This window comes from Choloepus didactylus, chromosome 21 (genome assembly GCF_015220235.1).
Source record: "Choloepus didactylus isolate mChoDid1 chromosome 21, mChoDid1.pri, whole genome shotgun sequence".
Lineage (NCBI taxonomy): Eukaryota > Metazoa > Chordata > Mammalia > Pilosa > Megalonychidae > Choloepus > Choloepus didactylus.
This window is the reverse complement of record NC_051327.1, coordinates 27,836,187-27,861,255: the sequence shown is the minus strand read 5'-3', so window position 1 is coordinate 27,861,255 and position 25,069 is coordinate 27,836,187. Positions and strand designations below refer to the sequence as shown.

At 54.7% G+C, this 25,069-nt stretch overlaps 1 protein-coding gene across 11 annotated transcripts in view; it reads left to right on the top strand.

Annotated features, from left to right (window-relative positions):
- Window positions 1–25,069, top strand: part of LMF1 (lipase maturation factor 1) — a 148,314-nt gene that overhangs the window by 34,979 nt on the left and 88,266 nt on the right. For all 11 annotated transcript variants that reach the window (XR_005213599.1, XR_005213600.1, XR_005213601.1 and 8 more), the window contains exon 4: window positions 18,918–19,066. Coding sequence is in view for 2 of the 11 variants with exons in the window: in XM_037814586.1 (XP_037670514.1) it covers window positions 18,918–19,066 (149 nt within the window). In the remaining 9 variants the exon portion in view is untranslated. The remainder of the gene's footprint in view (window positions 1–18,917; window positions 19,067–25,069) is intronic.

The window sequence follows — 25,069 nt, the reverse complement described above, 5'->3', positions numbered from 1 at the left end:
GAGCTGGGCTGACCGTGCCCAGGACGCACGTCTTGGGCTGAGTGGGCTCCTAGAGCGGAGGAGGGTCTGATCCCACAGGGCCGCCTCCTGCTGGAGGGAGAGGGACGTGGCCCCCACGGTCCGGGTCTTTGTCAGTGGAGCAACAGGAAGGGGCATTGGCAGCCTGGCCCGAGGAGCAGCTGTGCCAGTTCCTTTTGAAAGTGCTTTGATATTTTAAAACAGAAATTTTAAGTGGGTAAGCCCTGTTTTGTTGCTGATACAATAGCTGCTCTTGTTTGTGTGGGTTCATGGAACAGGCCCACAGGAACCCATGTGGTTTCCTTAGCACTGAGGACCCGTCGCCCAGCTCGTCCTGAGCGTCTGTGTCCCCCTGGTGAAGAATGCCACGCCGCTTCCAGCAGAGCCCTGCGTTTGTCAGGAGCACGTGGGCTGGTCTGGGCTTTATGTGCCTTTGACGGTAGCTCGCTACTGGTTCTGTGGTGTGAGTGTGATGGGCTGCGACGTCCTTGGGGCATTCAGAGACCGGCTGTCAGAAGGATGCAGTGGTTGTTTTTGTGAGATGTTCATTGGTGTTTAGGGCCTCTGTGCCGGCTGCTCCACCTGCCGGGGTGTCTTCCTGGGGTGGTCTCCCCTCACCCCCGGTGCCGCCCTACTTATAGCCTGCGCTGCCCACCAGCACGGCTCTCGCAGCCCCCAGCCTTCGGGCCTTCTTGGTTGTCCTCCGACTCGCCGCCCACTGGTACATTGGTGTGCCGTCTCCGTGCCTGCCCTGTCGGGGCAGGAGGCTTGGGCGCTGTGCTGACTGTCCACGATGAGCCTCCGTGCAGGATCGGGGCACGAGCAAGGCAGCTAGCAGGTGGCTGCGCGCTGCTCCACGTCTTCACCCCTTGGAAGCACTGCGCCTTCCCGAGGGCTCCAGCGGTCCGGGCGGCTGTGCTTGCGGGTGAGTGATGCGGTGTCGAGAAACCAGTTTGTTGTTTTCTTTGGTTTTCAGCAGAACGGCTCATGAACCCAGAATTACTGGCACGGTCTCGGCATGTGAGAGGGCGTTAGTGTCGTGGCGGGGATTGTCATCAGTGACGTCACTGCCTTCGAAGCATCCGCGGCTCTGAGCACCCAGCACTTTCCCTCCATAGCTCTGCGAGCCAGGTGCACGCCGAGACCAAGGAGGTCCTTCAGCAGTCAGTTCAACGCGGCAGCAAATGCCGAAAACACGTGGCCACAGAGAGCGGCAGCCAGTCCCTACCATCTGGGCTTGCTCACGGCGCCCACTGTGGTGTGGCAGCCCCAGCAGCATTGCCCAACGCAGAGCGTGCCTGGCTGGTCAGGGCTGCAGGCAGTGTGGTGGCTCGCCCCTCGGCCATGTGCCAGCCAGGTCACGCCCGCTGTGTGAGCAAAGAGATCACACCCGGCTCCAGTGCAGCCACCTGACCGCTTCACCCGCAGTCACGTCACCAGGGAGAAGCACAGCCTGGAGGTCTGACCAGAGGTGTGGGAACCATCTGGAATCTCAGCTGCCTCTCCACAGGTGGGGTGGCCCTCCGAGGACTGGGCAGGGGCGCGTGTCCAGGGCCAGCTGGCTCTGGGCCTCTGCCTTCCAGCGTATGCACCAGGGTCTGTGGCTGCGGAGCCAGCGGCTCGGCCTTAAGTTCCTCTGACTGGCTCATGTGCTGCTGAAGTCGTGAGCACTGTGTTGTCCTCACTCGTTTTTGCCCTGTGACATGCCAAGGAGCTTTGCCCTGGTTTCAGCCTGACCACTGCTGGGTCTTTCTCCCTCCAAGGAAATGCGGGTACACGGGCAGGAGAGGCACGGCGGTCCCCGCCGCGCAGGCTGGCAGAGGCCGAGGGGTGGGCTGCGAAGGGCACGGCTGGGAGGACGGAGCCTGAAGCCCCCAGGGCGCACCACGTGCCTGCGGCTGAGCTGCATAGCCTTCCCCGGACCCCTGCGGCAGCATGGCCGAAGCACAAGGCGTAACTCAGCCGGCTCTTCCCTCACTGTGTTGTTGTAGCTGCAAAGACTGTTTCTAAACAGATCGGACGCTCACCATGAGGGAGAGCCTGTGGCGTGGTTGAGGAGGTGGGCCGCGTCCATCCTTACCCAGGCAGCCTCCTCGGCCCATAGGCCCAACTTCCTGCTCCGCACGTCACCAGGAGCCTCCCTGCCAGCTCCGGGCTGGCTGGGGACCCCCCTTGCCTCTGCTGCCTGAAGCTGCTCCATGGCAGGCAGGCTGTACCTTCCCCGCGTGAGCCGCAGCCGGTGGTTTGGATGCTCCCCAAGCCCCCTTGGCCGTGAGTCAGGCCCGGCCAGACGCTGCCCTCAGGCTGCAGGCCGCCCTTGGGCGTGGGCTCTGGAGGCTCAGGCTGGTGTTCCCAGGGCGTTGGCCCTGCTTCCAGCTGCCCCAGGCCCCGTCTTCCCCCTGTGCCCCTGGCAGTCAGGGGCGCCCGCAGTACCCAGCACGGGGTGCGTCCTGGGGCCAGTACAGGCCCTGACCACGGACCTGGCCGGCACCTTGGGAACTGCTGGCCACAGCACGTCGACAGGTGCCTGGGGAGGGTTCTGGATCTGCAGTAAAGTTGCAGAGGTGGCACGGAGCAACCCACCCCGTCCTCCCACCTACAGCATGGGGACGGCTGCAAAACCGCATCACTGCCAGGCTGCAGGCGCTGCTGCGCACTCCACCGGGCCCCCCATTCGGAGGCCCCTTCCCAGTGCAGCGTCTGCTCAGGGTCGCACAGTCCATTTGCGTCTTTGCTGGCTGTCGGTGAGGAGCTCTGACCTTCGCCCGGCTCGGGATCGCAGTGGTGGGCAGCTCTGACCAGATGTTCTGCAGAAAGCGCCTCAGTGTGGGTGTGACTGGGACTCTGGGCTCTGTGGAGGGGACCCCGGAGGTGAGGGGCCCTCCTCGTTGCAGCAGGGGTGCTGGCCCCGACCAGCTGGCTGAGGAGGAGGCCGCAGGCCTCTCGGGGGAAAGCCACCGCTCTCCTCTGCACCACCCTCAGTTCTCCGGCAGCGAGTCACACAGCCCAGTCCACACTCCGGGGGAGGCGTGTTGGGGAATCGGGGGTAGATAGTAAAGCCACACAGAGACGATTAAGGGTTCCAATTCTCCTGTTTTGCCTTAAAATCTTGCCCATAACGTTGCCACCAACGAATCTTACCTGAGGCAAGTTAAGACTCTGAAGTTCTCATGGTGCTTTCTGTTTCCCTCCCCCGGTCCACAGTTAATAGCTGGCATTCCTCTGTGAAGCAGAGCTGTCCTTTCTCCCCATCGTTTACTTACTTACGTGTTGCGATGGGCGGTGACCCCGCTTTTACGGCCTTTGGGCCGGGGCTGCCCTCCCGGCTTGGCCGCACCGCTGCCCACCCCCCCAGGATCCCTGATCTCTCCTCCTGGAGGGTTGTGCCGAGAACCACGACCTGGCTCGAGGTGCACTCCTGCCCAGGGCGGCGGCATTCCCGGCCTCTCGGCGGACAGAGCAACACACGGCAAGGCGCGCAGCTGGAAGCACCCGGAGGTGCCGCGCCGCATGGGACGCCGTCTCTCCCCGTCAGGCTCCCTTTGTGCTGCCTTCAGGAGAGACGGAATCACAGTGACGGAACAGGTCCCTGGGTGCCCGGGCTTGGGGTGGGGACACCACCCAGACGGCTTGTGGGAGCTTTTGGGGTGATGGGCTTTTCAGTACCCCAATTGTGGTGGCCACATGGTCTACACGCATGCTAAAATTCATGTGTCACAGAGGGTGCATTTACTGTATGTGTGTTTAAAAAAAAAATGAACCAGTATTTACAAATTAAGCTGCTTACAAATAAATAACATGTATGTTACAAGTGTGTGTGTTGAATACAAAGCCACCCGGGAGGTTGAGGAACACCATTCTGGGGTGTCGCCCAGATCTGACTGTGCACACGTGTGAACCGACCATCGATGTCGGAGGCATCTCAGAAACCCACCAGAGCCCTCGTACAAGAGCAGCTGGTTCGTGTCTTGGCGTCAGCAGGGAAACCGTTTGCTCGGTGGTTACAAGGTGCGTGTGTTGAACCAGCGGTGCGGGGCTGTGTGCGGCGGTGGGTGCGGTCGGCCTGGGGGCAGCGATCTGGAGGACCCTGTGGCCGTGTGATGAGCCTGTGGATCGCCAGCCCCACCCTGAGGGTTTCCTCAAGCGGGATGGAGAATGTGCAGGAAGACTTGTCTACAAGGACTTCATCGCTGTGGGGCAAATGGAGATATTTTAAAGGTTTGGCCATGGAGGCTACTTAACTAAATGTGTACATTTCTCTGAAGGTCATTGCACAATAGCACACAATGACCTGAAGAGGTATTTATGCAGATATGTTGAAAAGGGTTGCAAGCAGTGTGTGTTTATCCCATTTTTAGCAGGAAGAAGCCATATTCACAGTAAATTGGTTTGGAAATTGACAGCCAAGGGGTTAACTGGGTGTATCCCTGGGTGATCAGATGGCTTTTCTCTTTCTTTAAATCTAGCTCTAATTTGTCTTCACTGTATGTTTTTGCTTTGGGTTGAGGAAATAGTTTTTAATAAAGAGACCTTGAGGGGAACGAGTGGGAGCTGGACACGGCTGCCTGTGGGGGGAGGGTGCGCTGGTGAGGTGTGGGACCCTCCCTGCCCAGGTGCCTTCGGGAGGGCCGCAGTCGTCCCGGCTGGGATGGGGCACGCGGGCGGGGGTGCTGACCCCTGTCCTCGGTGCCACCTGGAGCACTGGAAACGGGGATGTCCAGGGTTCCACAGGTGAGGCAGGAGGGTAAATTGATAACTGATAACATGGAGCCCTTGTTAGAGAATAACCGATGATCAGCCAGGGAGGGGCTAGTGAACCCAGCGAAAGGGATGGCCTAGAGCTTTGAGCTTTGCAGGTGGAGGGGGACAGGTGAGAGCCGCGCATCCCTGCTTTGTCCCGAGCCTGTGTCACCATGGGTTGCAGAAGTTGTGGTCACCCAGGCCACGACTTGCACCCAGTGAATCTAGGGTCCTGCAGGGGCCTGCAGCTTCTTGCCGCGTCCGCATTGGGGAGCCAGCTCACCCTGCAGCACCTGGCGACTTTGATACCTTGCTACCTGTTGTACTTGTGCTGTGTTCATGGGTTTTGTATATTTTGATGGCAAGAAACGTCCTTCTGTCTGGGTAAGAGCCGTTTGATCTGCCTCAAGACAGGCCACGGCACGGAGGGTAAAGAACTTGGCGTGGGAAGTGGCAGCCCAGGTTCTCGTCTCCCAGGAGCTGCGTAGGCTGGAGCCGGCCTTGTGGCCTCACTTGCCCAGGACCCTCTTCCCGCACGCTAGACATTTGTGGGTGATTTCTTCTAGAGACTCTTTGGAAAATCTCCCACTGATGCGTCTTAGGGTTTTAATTTAGCCTCTGTGTAATGCTACCTGTTGTCAGGACAGGGAGCGGGTCTGGTCTCAGGACTCTTTTGATATGAGTCAATGAGACAGTGTCCGAGTTTCAAAGTAAACACAGTTATGCAGTCTCCAGGGATGAAACCTTGTCCTCTTGCTTTAGTCACTTGGCTTTGGACCTGATTCAGTAGGGTTGGTGCTGCTAAATCCATTAGACTCGTTAGCAAATAGACAATTCTCTTCCCTTTTTCCCCCTTTTGATTTTGCCAAAATCAGCGATTACCGTCATAATTCTGAATGAAAATGACAACTGGGAAATGTCAGGAGCAGTGTAAGTGGCCAGCTAGTGGGCTTCAGGAAGCAGAGGGGGAGACCAGAGTTCCGTGGCAGGTGCACGATGAGCTGGAGGGGACGGGAGCACTGAGAGCAGACGCCTCTGTTCCCTTAGAGGAGGGTGGCTCCTGCGCTTCAGGCTCTGGGTCCCCTCTTCCTTCCTTCAGGCCTTAAATGATGCCCTTCTGTCTGTACAGAAGAACCAATGCTTCAGCGAGCCCACCATTCCCCCGAGCCGTGGTCTGACCTGGTGGTCCTGGGCTGTGGTCCGACATGGTGGTCCTGAGCCATGGTCTGATGTGATGGTCCTGGGCCGTGGTCTGACGCGGTGGTCCTGGGCCATGTCCTGAGCTGTGGTCTTGGGCCGTGGTCCGACATGGTGGTCCTGGGCCGTGGTCTGACGTGGTGGCCTGGGCGGTGGTCCAAGGCGGTGGCCTAGGTGGTGGTCCTGGGCCATGGTCCTGGGCCATGGTCCTACATGGTGGTCCTGGGCCATGGTCCTGAGCTGTGGTCCTGAGCCGTGGTCCGACAAGGTGGTCCTGGGCCGTGGTCTGACAAGGTGGTCCTGGGCCGTGGTCCTGGGTGGTGGTCCTGGGCTGTGGTCTGACATGGTGGTCCTGGGCCGTGGTCCGACGCGGTGGCCTGGGCGGTGGTCCAAGGCGGTGGCCTGGGTGATGGTTCTGGGCCTTGTCCTAAGCTGTGGTCCTGGGCCATGGTCCTGAGCCGTGGTCCTGAACCGTGGTCCTGGGCCGTGGTCCTGAGCCATGGTCCTGAGCCGTGGTCTGACATGGTGGCCCTGGGCCGTGGTCCAACATGGTGGTCCTGGGCCGTGGTCTGACGCGGTGGTCCTGGGCTGTGGTCCGACATGGTGGTCCTGGGCCGTGGTCTGACACGGTGGTCTGGGTGGTGGTCCAAGGCGGTGGCCTGGGTGGTGGTCCTGGGCCGTGTCCTGAGCCGTGGTCCTGGGCCGTGGTCCTGAGCCGTGGTCCTGGGCCGTGGTCCTGAGCTATGGTCCTGAGCTGTGGTCCGACACGGTGGTCCTGGGCTGTGGTCCTGGGTGGTGGTCCTGGGCTGTGGTCTGATGTGGTGGCCTGGGCGGTGGTCCAAGGCGGTGGCCTGGGTGGTGGTTCTGGGCAGTGTCCTGAGCCGTGGTCCTGGGCCGTGCTCCTGAGCCGTGGTCCTGGGCCGTGCTCCTGAGCCGTGGTCCTGGGTCGTGGTCCTGAGCCGTGGTCCTGAGTCGTGGTCCTGGGCTGTGGTCCTGGGCTGTGGTCCTGAGCCATGGTCCAACATGGTGGTCCTGGGCCGTGGTCCGACGCTGTGGTTTGAGTTTTGCAGAGCATGTGACTCTAGTCATTTCTTCCTTCCATGGGAGGTTGACATAAGTCAGTCTCTAAATCAGGATAGTGGCAAAGAAGTGAGTGCCCGTCCCACTTCAGTATCCAATTCTTAGCAACCTTGGGAAACCAGTCATTCTGAAAAATAGAGATGTTTTGTTTTGTAGAAAATAATTTTAAAAAAATTGTTTTCAGAGTATTCCCCGGGTAGTTGAGTAAGACCCACAACAAACAACAGGGTTTCTGGCTTCCAAAGACAGTTACTTTCAGCTCTCTTAACTTTTTTCTTGTATAAAATGTGTGCTTATTCTGATGTTTTAAAAAAAATCTTTATTTACCTCAATAATGTTTAATGGTATTCTCCTTAAAGTTTTGAAAAGAATCTTTAAGTATTTATTCCTGTATTTTCATCGTAAGCTTGGCTTCTAGAACAAATGGTAATTCAGAACACTGCATTTAACTGTTTGTTGCTGATGCGTGTGAAGGTGGGTAGTTAGTTTTAAACTTCCAATTTGATCCTTTTGGTTGATGTGTAGTTCAGCTCTTCCGTGTCCTTGCTGGTTTTCTTTCTAGTATTCTGTTAGTTCTGTCATTTTGGATTAGTCTGTTTCTCCTTTCAGTTCTATCAGTTTTTGCTCCATGTAATTTAAAGCTCTGTTGTTTGGTGCACACACATTTGGGATTGACATGTCTTCACGATGGAGTGACCCTTTTATCATTATGTATTGCCTTTCTTTGCTCTATTAATTTTCTTTGCTCCAAAGTTTAATATCACCATTCCTGTTTTTTTGCCATTTTTTTTTGATGTTTGTGTGACATATCTTTTCCCATTTTCTTTGACTTTCAACCTAAGTGTATTAGTCAGGGTTCTCTGGGGAAACAGAACCAACAGCAGATATCTGTAAATATGAGATTTTTAAAAAGTGTCTCACACAACTGTGGGGATGCACGAGTCCAAATTCCGTAGGGCAGGCAGCAAACTGGCAACTCCGTGAAGGTGTTCGATGAACTCCCCAGGAGAGGCTGGCTGAAGAAGTGAAGGTTCTCTCTCTTCTCTCTTAAAAGTCTTCAACTGATTGGGTTAAATCCAGCTGACTGAATTCTCTCCTTGCGGAAGACATGCCCTTTGTTGATGTGATCAGCCACAGATGTAATCAGCTGACTGATGATTTAATAAACCAGCCTTCTTGTGTATTGACCAGCCACAGATGTCCTTGCAGCAGCGGTTAGGCCAGTGCTTGCTTGACCAGACACCTGGGCACCATCACCCGACCACGTTGACACACGAACCAACCGTGACACTAAGTATATCGTTACATGTGAAGCTTTGCTTGTAGACAGCATGTAGTTGGTTGTGTTTTTTATTCACTCTGCCATTGGTATATTTAGAACATCTGTATTTCTGTAACTATTGATTATGGATTATGTTACGGATTATGTTCAACATTTTATTATTTGTTTTCTCTTTGTCCCTGTTTCTTGTTCCTCTGTTCCTCTTTTTTTGCCTCTCTGTGGGTTACTTGAACATTTAGATTCCATTTTGATTTCTCCTTTGTGTTTTTTACTTTATCTCTTTGTGTCATTTTTTAGAGTTTGCTTTGGGTATTAAAATACATGTAGAAAACTTATTGCCATCTATTGACACCAGTGTTTTATCATTTGGAGCAAAGTGTGGAAACCTCATTTCTTTCTTGGTCTCTTTATCCTCTGTACTTTAAAAAATATATTTATATCAAATATTAACTCTACATGCACTGGACACCGTATCGGGTAATATTGTAATTTTTGTTTCGACTGCCAAACACGTTTTAAACATTTATGAGGAGAATTATAGTCTATTATATTTACCCCTATTTTTAACTACTCCGTTTTCTTCCTTCTGAAGTTCCATGTCTCCTTTCTCATTTCCTTTCTGTTTGAAGAACTTCCTTGAGCCATTCTTTTAGGGTAGGTCTGCTGGCAGCAAATTCTTTAGTTCTTCTTTTCTGAGTGTCTTTGTTTCCTTCATTCCTGAAGGACACTGTTGCTGCAGGGTCTGGGTTGACAGCTCTGCTCCACCGTCCCTTCCTCCTGGCATCTGCGGCGCTGGCGGGTGTCGCCACCCTGTGCCCCGTGGGGAGTGTGGCAGAGCTCTCTGGGGCGCTCCCGGTTGCTTCCTTGTCTTTGTCTTTCGGAAGCTGGGCTGTGCTGTGTCTCGGTCTAGCTCTCTCTGCTCTTTATTCTGCTTGGGGGTTTGCTTATCTACTCGAATCTGTAGGCTTATGCTTTTTTTTTGCTGAGTTTGGGGATTTTTCAGCCGTTACTTCTTTGAATTTTTTTAGCCCCACTCTTGTTCTCCTCTCCTCTGATGACAGGAATATTAGATCTTGGGATACTGCCTCCAGGTCCCAGAGATGCTGTTAAATTTTTAAAGATCTGTTTTCTCTCTGTTATTCAGGTTGGTTAAATTCTATCGATTTATTATTGTGTTTACTTTTCTTTCTGCTGTGATTTCCAATCCATTACTGAGCTTATCTGGTGAATTGTTAACACATTTTTGGTTACGTTTTAGTTCCATGATTTTCATTACTTTTATAACTTGTATGTTTGGCTGAGATTTTCTCATTTGTATGTTTGACACTGAAGCATTTCTGTGAAGGCTGGTTTAGAAATCCCTGTTGGATTGTCCCAGCAGCCGAGCCCCGGCGGACACCCGCTCACTGTCTGCTCAGGCAGCTGTTCCCTCGGTTCTCGACATGATGAGACTGTGGATCGCATCTTAGACATTTGGACTGCTGGGCCTGAGGACTCCAGCTCCTCTCTCCACCTTCTGTTGCAGGGGGCAGCCGAGTCCCCTGCAGGGTCCAGCGTGCGGGTGCCTGCCTGCTCTCCGGGGTGTCGCTGTCTCGGCAGCACCGTCTTGGGCCAGGCCGCTCTGTCCACTGTGCTGTGGTCCCTGGTGACTCAGTGCCTAGACCTTCACAGGGCCAGCTCGCTCGGGGCCAGGTGTGGGTCATCAGGGCCGCCCCGGACTCAAGCAGGTGGAAGTAATCCCTTTCTCCAGCCCCCCACCCCAGCTCTCCAGTTGCAGGATGAGGGGGGAGTGACGCTGTCGACAGTGCGCTGGTGCTGGGGGTGCCACTGTGGTGGGTGTGGCCACACTTCCTGGCCTTCGCCAGTAATGCAGAGGCAGTGTGGAGAGGGGCCCCGACCTGGGCTGCCCACCCCCCACCCCCCACCAGGTCTCTGTAGCATCGTGCTAAGGAGAGAGGACAGTCCCCCCCCAGGCCACACGCCTTCCACTGCCAGGCCCCCCCAGCCCACCTGCCTCCACCAACCCCCCATGCAGCCCCTGCGGGGTCAGATGGGTGTCTCAAGGTTTCTGTCCTATTGGACCATCCCCTTCCCTAGTCCTCCGTGACCCTAAGTCAGGAAGAGCTCCTCTTCCTGCTGAAGACAAGGGGGTGCCGTCAGCCACACAGAGGACATGGAAACGATGCCCACTGAGTAAATGGTGACATTCTGGAGAAGCTCCAAGTGAAAACGGTCGTCCTCAATGGATATGGCCACGTGCTATGTTCACAGAGACCAAGGGCCCCACTGTGGCCTCAGTGAATGGTGATGCCCCTGACCAACGAGCCAGGAGACCCTCCCTCGAAAGAGCAGGTCAGAGTGTGCACGTGGGAGGTGTGTGTGTACCCATGCAGAGGGGCCTGTGCATATGCACGGGGGTGCGTGTACATGTAGAGGTGCGTGCATGTGCACAGGGGGGTGTGTGTGTGCACTCACCGGAGCACATGCACAGGAGCTTGCTGCACTGTGGTCTGGCACGAATGGGCACCACGCAGGCCCGGTGGGCACGCTGAGGCCACTCTGTGGCTGTGCACACGGTGTGGGGATTGTCCGAGAGCAGGGCCCAGAGCTGCGTGTCCACTCCGGGGCCCCCGCCACATGAGCCCTCTCTCATCTAAGTACAGTGGACTGAACTAAAATAAAGCCTCCCTCCCGCAGCCCACGGGCCACGTTTCAGTGCCCCTGAGGCTGGGGCTGCTCGTCTGCATGGCAAGATGCAGAATGTCGCCACAGAAGGCCATGCAGGCCGAGGCTGACGCAGGATCGTGACAAGTGGTTTTTGAGGTTCGGCTTATTTTCAGGCACAGGAAACAAAAGACAAAGAAATGGTAATGCGTCATGCCCTTCAGGCACACCTGTGTTAACTGTTTGGAATATAGTAATCCCGTAGAAATCTGCATTGCTCTGTCTGATTGCCGTTGACAGGAAGCGTTTTTGTACTTACTGTAAGCCGATAAAGCTGGCTGCGGCCGTAGCTGTGGAGCCGGGACACCTGGTAGCACGAAGCACCGGGGACACTGGGCCGGGAAGTCTGCTGTCACGGCGGCTGGGCTGTAACAGGTGTGGTGGCAGAGGGGGTGGGCCACACAGGCCACTTCCTGTCCCCTGCCCCTCGCGGAGGCCCCTGAAACACGCAGTGACCATTGGGGAGGCTCCACAGTGGGGAGCAGGCACTTGGCGGTCATTTTACCTGAAGCCTAAAACCTATAAGCAGCGCTCGCAGAATTCTCTCCGTGCTAGAAAGTGTGCTGCAGCATGTGGTCTTGTGTGAATCTCGTGGGCTGAAACTTGGGCTTTCCCTTTACGTGACCAGGCCCTGTTCATGCCGGCGAGAGCAGCGGGGCTCAGGTGGAAGGGCCGCTGGCCGGAGCTGGGGACACATTGCGGGCGAGGGGGGGCCGGGGTGGGCCGGGACAGCCACTCCCCCCCCCTCTGTCCCCCTGAGCCTGTGTCTGCGGGTTGGGCCAGATGTCTGGGTGGCCCTGGCCAGGTGGAAACCAGACAGACAGACAGACACACCTGTGGCTGTTTCACTGTGACTTGCTAGAGGGGCATTGGGTGTTAGGAGTCTGTTTTCACAACACCATCAGAAGTTTTTATGAAAGTGTTCCACCTTCCTTAGGGTCTCTTACTGTATCTCACTTGTTTTGTCTCAATAAAGGAAGTGTTTTCAGCTGCTAGTTTCCGTGGGCATCTGCGGTGAACAGGGTTTGTGGTGTGGAGACGGCGATAGAACTGTCACCTGCGTTCCAGGAGGCTCTTCCCACTGCACCGGGGTCCGGGGCAGGGGGCACAGCTGGCTGGGGAGGGGGCAGGGGCGGGTGGCCCCCTGGGCGGGCCATTCTCACCCACCCCCCGACAGGCACAGGCAGGTCCACGGGTCCCTGTCCCTCTCCCTCCTGCTGCTGTGTGGTTCCCGAGTCCACCGGGGTGTGGGCCTGGTCCTCAGGAGAGCCCTCCCCCCACCCCGGGGCCCAGGCACCGGCCGCCTTGGGAAGCCACGGCACACTGAGTGACACTGATTCAAACTCACAACTGGCCGTGCAGAAAAGTAGATAGAAGGGGAAGCCTGCAGCAGCAAAACAAGTTTCAGAATTGTCAGCAAATTTGGAAAGAGCAGCACCGTTCACTCTTGGGCACCCCGACAGGCTTGGCTGGTGCCCCGTGTGCCAGGACGGGCTCAGGGCGCAGCCTCTCAGCACGCATGTGGGGCAGGGCGGGTGGGCACCACCCTTTCTGTGCAGAGCAAACCCATTTTCAAGCTTCTTCCTGGCTGTGTAGACACGGGTGGCCCAGGTGATTCTCCGAGCTGGGGAGGGGAGCACCACTGTCCCAAGTGCTGGGTGGCTTCGTGTCCTGGAATCTCGTTTTAGAGACCGCAAACTTCTGTTCAGGGCTCTCCCAGCGTCGCTCGGGGGCACCCTGTTGTTTTCAGGCATTTTTAGATTTCTTTTCCTGACTTCTTACTGTACATGTTTCCAGGTTGACAGGAGGCTCTCAGACTTGCAAATGGACGTCAGTATAATGATGTTCGGGGGCTCCTTGTACTGACTGAAGTTGTCGTCTCCATGACATCTGTGTTAGAAAGAAAACATACATCATTTTTCTCATTTTCCAAAAAAAAGAAGCTGCATGTTGTGTCCGGGACAGTCGGAAGATGTGAGAGACCATGGTGGGGAGGGGTCCGTTTGGGGGGCAGGAGTGTCTAGAGTTTGGGGTCGCTGGGGAGGGGCCCAGTGTGTGGTTTCTGCAGGGAGGGCGGGCTGGGCGGGGGATGGTTTGGGCGGGGGGCCCGAGGACAGGTGCAGAGCAGTTGGGGGCTGGCCAGGACCATACCCCGTGCCTCCCCAGGGGCTCCAGCCCCTTCCGGGTACTGCCCCCCCCACAGGCCCCTCCCCTGTAACACCCAGCCCTCCCACCCCTACAGTCCTACCCCTCCCGGGGCGGTGAGAAGGAGCAGGGTACTATTTGGGCCCTGGGGTGGCTGCTCTGACCCCCACGGCCTCGTGGGTGCAGGACGGGGGCAGCCTGGGCACCCCCAGGGACACACAGGAGGCCTGAGTGTTTTCTGAGGCATGGGCCACGGCGACAGCCACACTACGAAGACAGTGTAGCTGAGCTCTGCCTGGCTTTGTCACTTAGAAGGATTTGTTAAATACAGCACCTCTGGATCCTTCAAAAACGACAGCTGCCAGCCGGGTTGGAAACAGGAAACCCATTAACTTCACTGTGAAGCACGGGGGCAGGGGAGCGCCCCCGACTCGCTGTCCCCTGGGTTCTGGCGATGGCCCCAGAGCACACTGGGAGCTTTTAAAAGTTTTTTTCTTAATTTCATAGGTTATATTTTAAGGAGAAAAGTTACGAAATTGCATGCCACAGTCGTGAAGACGAGCACTAGCTGCAGGGGCCGGGGCGGGCGCCAGGCGTGCTGGCCGCCAGAGGGGCCCCGGGTGCGGCTCCAGCCCGACCTCGGCTCTCAGGTGCTGCGCAGCGGCCAGGGCAGTGTGTGGGTGCCCCGGCTTCCCCCCCACCTCCTCCCGCAGGAGCTCCGGCCTCCGTGGGACCCCGGGCTCGGCGGCGGGGCCTCCGTCCGTGTTGCTGAGGGCAGGGCGACGGGTGCTCGCCAAGGACTGGGGGCCTGTTGGGTCCTTCAGCAGAGACAGGACGCACCGACGCCTTTCCCGTTGGCGTGGGAAGGGGCTGCTGCCTCCGCGCAGCCACACTGGAGGAGTACTGAGGGCAGACCCCTGCCCCGGGTGGCTCCGTGTCTGCCGGCCCCCCCGCATGCATCTCCTGTCAGGTCTTCTGGGGCCCCATTCGCATCAAGCCGCCCCATGGGGCCCACGGGGGCCCCTTCCGCTGCCCCTCCTGGGCCTGCAGACCCTGGAAGGCACCGATCCCGCGTGGGCTCTGCCCAGTCCCTCCCTGCTTGCCCTCAAGTTGTTGGTCTCAGGACGAGGGTTTTGTTGGTTGGTCTTAAGAAATGGTTGTTAAAATCAGTGTGCAGGCGAGCAGGGAGGAGTTCCAGGTGTGTAATCTCAGCTCTGACTCGGCCTCAGCAAAGGAGCTGAGAAGGCCTGTGGCCCCTCCCTGCCGTGGCCCTTCCCCCGTGGCCTCTCCCCCTACCCCCGTGGCCTCTCCCCCACGGGTGTCCTGGGCACCGCTGAGCAGAGCCGAGGCGCTGGACCACGGGTCTCCAGGACCTGCTTCTTTGCAAGACCCTTGCAGGAGGAGAAGGACTCACCAGGCCTCACCCTCCCGCCACCTCGGCTGCTCTGGGGGACCCCGGGGTGCCCTCTGTGAGCTGGGAAGGGGGTGTGAGCCATGGGGCCGCTGGAGCTGGGGGAGCCCTGGTTCCCTGGGCCAGCTCCCTGAGGCGGCCCGAGGAGATGGGCTTTGAGCTCCATGTGTTTCGCATCACAGACTGGTCCCCCAATTAATGTTAGGTGTAGTTCAGAGGAACCACACTCTCCCTTCTGAGTCCTGCGCAAAATGGGATTTACGAACGTGTTTCAAATCCGAAGCTGTCTGGGCTGCACCTGGTGGGCCCTGCAGACCCTCAGCCCTGGCTGAGCCTGTGCACCTTTCCATTGTCACAGAACAAGGCCCCGGCTTGGAGCCGCTTTGCCTGCCTGGGGCCTCAGCCGCCCTGGGTGATGTCCACTCTCAGAGGGGACAGCTGAGAACGCCAGCTCTTTCCCCAGTGCCTGGGCCGGAAGGTCTTATGCTCAGACCCCCCGTAGTCCTTCCTAAACATGAAGACGTTTGCTCTCCTCTCAGTGTGGCCTGAGCTGGCCCAGGACCTGGTGGGGGGGAGCATCTTCATCTGAAGCGGGCCCAGCAGCTCCCGTGGACTCAGGAGGAACTGGGCCCTGAGCTCTAGGAAAAGCTGAGGTGGGGGCAGAGCAGCAGGAGGTCACGCACATCTCCCTGGTCCCAGCCGCAACCGGGCAGAGCACATCCGGGGCTAAGGAGGGGTCGGGGCTGCTTGGGACTCCGGGGTCACACACTGTGGCTCCCGAGTGTGGCACCGGGCTTGGAACGGGGAGGTCCCTGGCTCCACACTTGGGCCCTCCCAGGCAGGGCCCTCTGGGGAGCGGTGGAGCCTGGGAGACAGCAGCCGGCCACTCAGGGAGCTGGGGCCATGCCACCCAGACCCGCTGTCTTCTCAGGGTTGTGGAGGTTTGAAATCGATCACAACTGGAAGTGCCGCAGCTTGCCGCAAGGGGTGCGTCTTGGTGCTCATCTGCTTTGTTGGAAATAAATCCAGTAGCCACAGAAATGGAGGTTCCAGAAACAGGACATAGACCTGCGGAAAACGTGGTTCTCCCTTTTGGGGCGGACGCTGTGGCGACGTCCTCAGTTACCCCAGGTGGAGCTGCTGCAGGGCCCGTCCCGTGGCCTCCAGCGGTCTAGACCGTGCTGGGGGGAGCACAAGGAATGGAGCCTTCTGGAGTTCACGTTGGCTAAAGTTGTTCAATAGGACTTTGTGCAACAAACGAAAGAGAATTATCTTTATTCCCTTCCAAAGAAAAGGGATCTGAACAGAGATCGGGAAGGTGTAGGTTTTCTAGCATGTGTGTAGGACTTCTTTATGTGGTGACTTTTTAAACTGATGCAAAGCACGTAGTGACATAAGTGAAGCAAAGAAGTGGCATCTGGCCAGCGTGTTTTCCTTCCCTGGGGAGGACGGTCTCCTCCGCCTGCCGTGGCAGCCCCGGGGTCGTGGGCCAGTGTGGTCGCTGAAGCTCGCCGGCACCTGGGCCCACGAGTGGCCACCGGCCTCTGGGCTGTGTCCCTGGCAGCGCCCGTGCTCTTTATTTTTTCTGGGGACGCATCCTCAGCCACGTCAAAGGGAGAACAAAGCACCCCTTGTCCACGCGGCACAGCTGCTGAAATCTGACCAGATCCAGGCCAAGAAAGCAGAGGCAGGTGGGCCGGCCGGCGACCCTTTCCTGCCCGGAGCCTCAGCACAGCGGCTGAGGGCCCTGGCAGCCGGCACGATGGGGGGCTCCGCGGGCACAACCCCAGCACCTCGGGCCCCATGGCCTCTGCCTCCTGGGACGCCGGCAGGATGAGGTGCCCCCACGCCTGAGGGCAGTAGCCTGCCTGCCGTCCCTGTCCCTGTCGTAGCCCCTCCTGCCTCTCCGCACTTAGATGGTGCTCTGTGTCCTGCATGTCCTCTTGCTTTGATTGGTGTCGTTCAGATCACGTCTCCAGACTCTGTCACTGACCCGTGCAGCTCTGCGTGGCCCTCCATCCCGAAGCCCCATGGCAGGGGTGCAGCGGTCGGGAGCCGGCTCCTCTCCTTCTGCAGTGCTGAGGTGCCCCTGTGAGGGCACAGCCAACGTCAAGTGGGTGTGCTCACAGCCGGGTTTCACGTGGAGCTGGACAGCTGTCCCCCAAATCTGCAGCGAGGGTGGGGGCTTCCAGGCATCCCAGGATGGACGTTAGGGCTCCCCCCTTGTGCCATGGCTCCCCGTGGCGGCCTGGTGTGGCCCCTCAGGGCTGGTCCCACTCTGCTCAGGGTCAGTGCACATCTGTGGGTAGAGGAGGGGCGGGAGCAGCTGCTCTCCGTGGGGTTTTCTCAAGGCCACGGCACCTACACAGGTCACGGCACCTACACGGAGGTCACGGCACCTTCACGGAGGTCACGGCCACCTTCACAGGGGTCACGGCACCTACACAGGTCACGGCCACCTTCACGGAGGTCACGGCACCTTCACAGGGGTCACGGCACCTTCACGGAGGTCGCGGCCATGGCCGTGCTTATTGGGCTTCCATGTTGTGCACTTTTCCTTTGTTCATAAATTCTCAAATAGACGCCAAATGAAATGGTGCCAAATTTACTGGAAATCTCCTCTAAATATGAAACTAGAGGGATCGTTATATAAGGGGCAGGCTTTCTCCTCTGGCTGAGACAGCCGGGAAGCTGGAGGAGCTGAAAGCAAAGCCCTGCCCCGGCCCGTCATTAGTGCCCAGGCAGTGTGAAACCTTCCCCTGCAGCAGCGGGTGCGTCCGAGTCTGAAACTGAGCCGATGGCGGGTCCCAGAGCCGAAGGTGTGCAGGGGAAGGTGGCGGTCCTGGCCCCCGGCTCCCCTGGGTGGACGCGCACAGGAGCTGGGCGCCCTGGGCTGGCACTCACAGAAGGCGGGGTGTGGGCCGGCAAGGGTAGTGGTGCCCACCTTGCCCCTCCGTGGCCTTGGCCGAGCGCCCTCTGGGGGTTTCCTCTCGTGGATAGTGGTCCGGAGCCTCTCACTGCGCCACTCCCACCCCACACTGCCAGGCTGCCGTCTGCCCCAGGTGTCGTCTCCAGGTGGTGGCACAGGACGCAGCTGGCCGCACGAGTCCCCACACAGGTGCGCTGCAGGCGGCACTCAGCTCAGACCAGCGAGCCCTCAGGGACCAACGCTGGGGTTGCCCACGTGGGCCCAGTAGGGCCCCCACTCCCCACAGGGTGCCTGCCCAGCGGACGCCAAGTCCCAGCGCCCGGACCTGCCCCCAGGCAGCCATTGGACCTCCTCTTGGGTTCACGTGTCTGGGAACACTGGGTGTGGCCTGAACCAAACTCAGACTCCCACGGCCTGAGCGTCACCCGAGGCGCCGGGCAGCCATCGTGAGGTGCACTGCCTCCTTCCCTCACCCGGCCATTCACCTCGGATCCTTGCAGATGCGTTGGAGGACATCGACTACTCATTGAAAACACGGACCAGCAGTGCCCGAGCCCCTCCTGTGTGCTGTGCTGGCCGGGTGGGCTCCATGCCCAGGGCCTTGCCGCCAGGGCACTGCCCTCCTAGCACGGGTCTCCATGCTGTGTTCAGTTCCTTGGCTGCTCTGGGCAGATGCTGTGACATGGCTTTAACGGGGTATTTATCAGCTTATTCTTCAAGGCCGAGAAATGTCCGGATCAAGGCATCGTGAAGACGGTGCTTTCTGCCCACGGCCCGGTGGCCCCATGGCAGGCACATGGTGGCGTCTCTGGCCCCTCGCTCTCAGCTTCTGGCCTCCCCGGCTTCCCCTCGCCCCCTCTGTGTGCACCCCCTTTATAAAGGGCTCTACCGCGAGGGTCACGGCCCATCCCCACTGGGCCGGGCCGGGCCGGGCCAGGCCTCCCCGAAGGAGCCCATTGGGAGGTGACACCCACAGGGTCAACTAGATTTAAGAATGGGCGTTTCTGGGGCACACACAGCTCCTCACCGCCACACTGGAGACCACTTTTCAGGGGGAACCTTCAGAGTTAGATTTACACAGAAACCTGTCGGATAGGAAAGGCTGCCAGGTACTCTGTGGGCAGCGTGGCGTGCGGGCTGATTACTAGCTGCCTGTTTGTGAGGTGTCCACCCAGGGCCAGGGCAGGAGGCCCCTGCCTCAGGGCTCGGAGGCCAACATAAGTTGCTGGTGTTTCCTACAGAGAGCTGGACTGACTTTCAAACCTAAAACCGTGGCCCAGCTGTGCCTCTCAGGAGCAGCTTCGGTCCTGTCTCAAGGGCTGTTGAAGCCAAGCTGAGCCTCAGGAGCTTGTTCCTCCTGCTAACCTGACCCTTTCTCTCGTCTGTTTTAGGTTGGGAATCCCAGCTTCTGGAAACAGGGTTCCTGGGGATTTTTTTGTGCCCCCTCTGGACTCTGTCCCGATTACCAAGGCACACCCCAACGTCCTGCATTGTCATCTGGGGGTTTCGTTGGCTGATCTTCAGAATCATGCTCGGCGCAGTAAGCAGCACGTTTACGTGTGTTATTTGGGAAGAGGTGCTCGGGAGGCACCCGGTGGCTGCTCTGAGCCGGGCTGCTCCCCGGGGCAGCTCGGCCTCCTCCCGGGAGGTCACCACCATCCATGGGCCACCACGGGATCTTTGAGCTCGTCCCCGGGAAACGCATGGAGGAGGGAGCACGTGCTTTTTTCTCTTTCTGTATCAGCCCTTCACTGCAATTTCTGGAATACCTGAATGAATTTTTAAATGATATTTAAATGATCAGAGTAAATTCACATTGTAGACAAATTGGTAAATACGTTAAACTGCAAAGAAGAATACAGATGCAGCCTGTAATTGTACCACCCGGGCAGAGCAGCCCCTGCCCGTTTTCTCTGTGCCTGTCAGACCTTTTCTTCTGAGCGCCTGGTCTTGGATAAGACTCATAAATCCCTGTCTTCCAAGACTTTGGATTTCATCCACCCCAAACTTGTTATTCACAGGCCAGTGTGATGCGCCTCAGCCACTTTCCACCTGGCTCAGGGCTGCCCTTCTGTCGTCTTAGTCTGCACGTCTTTGCTGTGCCCCTGCAGGCTGAGTCTCGTCTGCTGCTTCCTTCTGTGCTGCGTTTGAACGTGGACGTCCTGCTTTTAATTTTATTAATGGTTCCCTCTAAATTTTTCAAAAGCATCATTTGAAGTTTTAAATCAAGAATGAAGTGGCACCTTTTGTCTTCTGACTTAAACAGAGAATTAGCAGCTTTTACTCTCTCTTCCTCTTGTACTCCATGCTCTTTGTTAATAAGATCATTTTTACACTAGAATTATTAAAAAATAGTAACTTTCACATTGGAAGCCTTGACATACAGATATAAATATATGTTTACATTCAGTATTGCAGTCATGATTACACCTGTTTTTATATTTACCTGTTTTGCCTGGCTTCATTATTTGCCCTGAGTTTCTTCCATTTGCATGTTCTCACCCTGAGTTCTTAGTTGTTATTCAACTGTCACATCCTTCCCACCAAAACCAGCTGGTAACCTCTCTCGCCACCTGGCCCTGGACACTGCAGAGGAGTCCAGGGCTGGACTGATTTTTATGGCTTTTTCCTGTCTGTGTTTGCACTTCTGAGTGTTGGGCCCGGGTTCCTTGTTGCCCATGGCCTCCCCCTCCCCCCCTTCATCTTTGCCTTTCCTCTCCTTCTTTCCGTCTTTCTTTCTCAACCACTGACCTCGCTCTGTTGGTTTCCTCTCCGCTTCTCCCTCCAGCGCCTCTGCTTTCCCCAGGGGCTGTGGCTGTAAGGAGACGAGGGAGGTGCTGCTTCATTCACCCGGCCAATGCCTTCCCCTCGCCCCTGTGCCGTGCTCATGGGAGCCCATGGGAGCAAAGCAGCAGCCCATCCCCAGGGAGGGCCTTCTCAGGCAGCCCCTGGTGTTCAGGAAGGACAGACCACCGAGGAACGGCAGTGGGTGCCGTGAGCGCGGGTCGAAGCCTGTGCCAGGCGCTGGGTGAGCCGCCCTGGAGCCCAGGGTGTGGAGGCCGCGGGAGGCGCTTTGGAGAAATTGGCAGGAGGAGGCTCCCTGCGCTATGGGGCAGGTGGAGGGAGGAGGCTCACCCGTGCGGGGCACCCACAGAGGCGTAGTGGGGAGGCAGCAGGGTGTGGCCAGCCCAGTGCAGGGTTCCAGGGCAGACGCCTGGGAACGGGAGCGGGGCCAGCGGCTCTTCGTGTGTGTCCTTGGCTCAGCCCTTCTCCTGTCATGGGCCTTCCGATGGCTTTTAGGGAGCCGTGGGGACAGTCCCACAGGGCGTCCTGGGTGTGCGCTGCTCAGGTGTGCACCTGGCACAGAGTGGCTGTGCTGTATGGGTGGGTGGGTTTAACTCTGCTCGGTAACGCCAAACAGTTTCCAAAGAGGCTGTTCCGGTTTACTCTTCTCGCCAATGGCACATCCTCGTCGACACTGGTAACTTTAGCCAGTGTTCTCTCACTGGAGCTATTTCGCATTTTCTGGTGACGGACGGCGACAGTCTCCATTTCACATTGGCAGTTGGGTTTTCTCTTTGGAGAAGCTCGTGTTCAAGGCCATTCCCATTTCTTCGTTGGGTTGTCTGTCTGTTCCTTATTGATGCATGGGAAGCACAGCAAACTACAAGTGAGATAAACACAGAGATCCACAGACAGACACATCATGGTGAAAATGCTGAAAGTCAAAGACAAGGAAGAGATCTTGAAAGCAGCAAGAGAAAAACAACGTGTCACTTACCAGGGAACCCCAGTGAGATTAACTGCTAACGTCTCGGCAGCAATAATGAAGGGCGGCAGGCAGTGGGAAGACATCCAAAGCATTCAAAGAAAAAAAACTGTCAACCAAAAGTCCTATAAGCAGCAAAGCTGTCATTCAAAAAGGGAGAAATAAAGGCCTCCGCAGTGAAGTGCAAGCTGAGAGAATTTACACCTGGAAGAATTACCCACCCTACAAGAAATACTAAAGGAAATTCTTAAGGTTGAAAGCATGAACAGACACAGAGCACTGGTGAAGGTAATTATAGAATTATAAAAGAGACTTTAAATATATAATATATCGTTGGGCCTATAACATATGCAAATGTAATGTATCTGTAATATATTTGCCAATAACAGCACAAAGGTGGTGTCTGGGAGAATAGCTATAATGGGTTAAGGAAATTAAGACAGATGGTAAGGTAATAATTATATCAATATACTGTAGGTTTGTAACAGTAGATGTATTATGTTTAATTATAATGCCACAGAAATGAAGAAGAGGGAGGAGTGCTGTATGATACAGGGTAACATTTCTGTATGTTAGTGGAATTAAGCTAGTATAATCTCAAGCGGATTCTGATAAATTAATGTGCAAGTGGTAAACCCTAACGTGCTACTAAAAAAAAAACCTAAAAAACTATAGTGAATTATTAATGAAATTAAAATGCTACATCAAAAAATATTCACTCAATGCAAAAGAAAGCAGTAAACTAGGAATAGGGGAGTAAAGAAGATATTAGAAAAGAAAAAGTAAAATGATAGACTTAACTCCAACTACATCAATAATATCATTAAGTCAATTTTAAAATCCAGTCAAAGGACAGAGATTGTCAGAGTGGATTTAAACAAAAAATCCTTATTCCAAGCATATGCTGTCTACAGGAGACACATTTTAGATTCAAAGCCACAAGTAGACTGAAAGTAAAAGGATGGAAAAAGATATATCTTGCAATCAGCAACTGTAAGAAAGCTGGAGTGGTGATACTGAGATGAAACAAAAACAGGCTTTAAAACAGTGATTGTTACTAAAGATCAGGAGGGATATTTTGTAATGGTAAAATAGTCCATCAGGAAGATACAGTTATAAACATATGCACCTAATAACAAAGCATGAAAATGCATGAAGCAAAAACCGACCAAAATAAAGGAAGAAATACTTTAACAAGAGCAGCTGGAAATTCCAACACGGCACTTTCAGTAACAGACAGAGCAAGCAGACAGAAGCTCAACAAGGAAAAGAAAACTTGGGCAACTAAACCTAACGGATGTCTGTAGAACACTCCATCTGCAACAGCAGAATATACCTGCTTCTCAAGTGCACGTGGAACATTCTCCAAGACGGACCGTATGTTAGGTCATAAAACAAACCTTTATAAATTTTAAAGAGAAATAATGCAAAGTATGTTCACTGACCACAATGGGATAAAACTAGAAATCAGTAATAGGTAATGATTTGCAAAACCCAAATATGTGGAAAATAAACAACACACTCTTAGCCAGTGGCTCAAAGAAGAAATCAAAAACGAAATCATAAATACTGTGAGATAAATCAAAATGAAAATGCAGCATTTCAGGGCTTATGGACTGCAACTAAAGCAGTGCTTAGAGAGAAATGCCTATATAGAGAAAGAAGAATGTTATCAAACCAGGAACCTAAACCCCCATCTTGAGACACTGGACAAAGAAGAGCAAACTAAATCTAAGGCAAGGAGGAAGGAAATGATGCAGATTAGAGTGGAAACCAATAGAGAATAGAAGAGCAGTAGGGGAAATCAGTGAAACCAAAAACTGGTTCTTTTTGATCAACAAACAAAAACAAAACAAAACAAAATTTTGATCAACAAAATTGAGAAACCTTTAGCTAGTTTGGATAAGAAAAAAGAAGACTCAAATTAGAATCAGAAATGGAAGAGGAGATAGCACTATCAATATTGCAAACATAAAAAGGATTGTAAGTGGACACCAGGTATAGCTGTATGCCAAGAAATTAGATAACTTAGACAAAATGGACAAATTCCTAGAAAGACACAAACTACCAAAATGAACTTAAGAAAAAATAGACCATCCAAATAAAACCATTAACTAGTAAAGAGACTTAGTAATAAAAAAAAAAAAGTACAGACAAGGTAAGTCCTAGGTCCAGATGGTTTCACTGCTGAATTCTACAAATATTCAAAGAACACCATTTCTTCACAAACTCTTCCAAAAAATAGAAGAGGAGGGAATACTTCCCAACTGATTTTATGAGGCCAGTTTCATCCTGATACCAAAACCAGACAAAGACCATCACAAGAAAAGAAAACTACAGACCAATATCTCTTATGATTATAGATGCAAAAGTTGTCAACAAAATACTAGCAAACTGGATTCTTAGTTTCAGAAGTTGAGTGATGATAAAATAATTATTCATCATGATCAAATGGGATTTATCCCAGGAATGCAAAGTTGGTTTAACATCTGAAAAATAATTAATGTAATACATCATATCAGTACAATAAAAAACAAATATTGAACAATCATCTCAATAGATGCAGAAAAAGCATTTGACAAAATCCATCATCGTTTCGTGATTTAAAACTCAGTAAACTAGGAATAGAAGGGAACTTTCTCATCCCGCCTGATAAAGGGCGTCTACAAAAACCCGTTAGCTGCCACCTCACTGAATGGTGCAATACTGGGTGCTTTCCTCCGAAAATCAAATCAAGACAAGGATGCCTACTTCTGCCACTTCTATTCAACACTGTACTGGAGGTTCGAGCCAGGTAATCAGGCAAGAAAAGACAGCAGAGGCATCCGATTGGAAAGGAAGAAATAAAACTATCCCATTTGTAGATGACATGATCTTGTATGTAGAAAATTCTGTGGGATCTACTAAAAACGATCAGAACTAACCGAGTCCAGCAAGGTTGCGGGAGACAAGATCAGTATATAGAAATCAATTGTATTTCTATACACTTGCAATGAAAAATCTGAAAATGTAATTAAGAAAACAATTCCATTCACAAAAGCATCAAAAAGAATACAATACTTAGGAATAAATTTAATAAATCAGGTGTGAAACTGATATTCTGAAAATAATAAAACACTGTTGAAAGATGTTAAAGGTCCAGAGAAGGCCGTTGTCGCTTCCTGTGGGGACAGCAGGTCACGGCACAGCTGGCACGTCGCAGTGCTGGGACTGTGGGTAGGCTCTGTTGGTCCTGCCGAGGGCGTGCACAGGCTCAAAGGCCCCTGGCACCCTGCGCCCGCTCCTGGGTGGCACACAGGCCGTCTCTGCGGCTTCTCACCAGCAGTGGCCCTCGGAGGTTTGTGAACTCAGCCGTCCCGGGAGTAGGGGGTCGGGGGCTCCTGGGGTGTGTGCAGGGGCCCTCACCAGGCGTGGGCTGCCACGTCCCCTGGTGTGGGCTGCTTGACGGGCCGCAGGGCTCCCCCACTGTGGATTCTGCCCGGTCAGGCCTGCGAGAGGCCCGGCTGTCCCCGAAGGAGGGGAGCATGGGTGAGGAGGGCTGACGCCTGTGTGGAGGCCGGCATGTTGGCAAGGTTTCTGGCCCTCGGTAGAACCCAAGTAGCTGCTGATGGCTGAGGATGCCGTGTTGGGAGGGATCCTGGTGATCGGTCACATGCCTAGTTCCACAAGAAAGTGGAATGCCCCATCGAAATCCGAAATCCAGGTGTCTGTTTAATTAGAAACGTAGGTATAGTCTCCACAGTTCCTTTTAATGAAGCATCGGGATGATTAGTT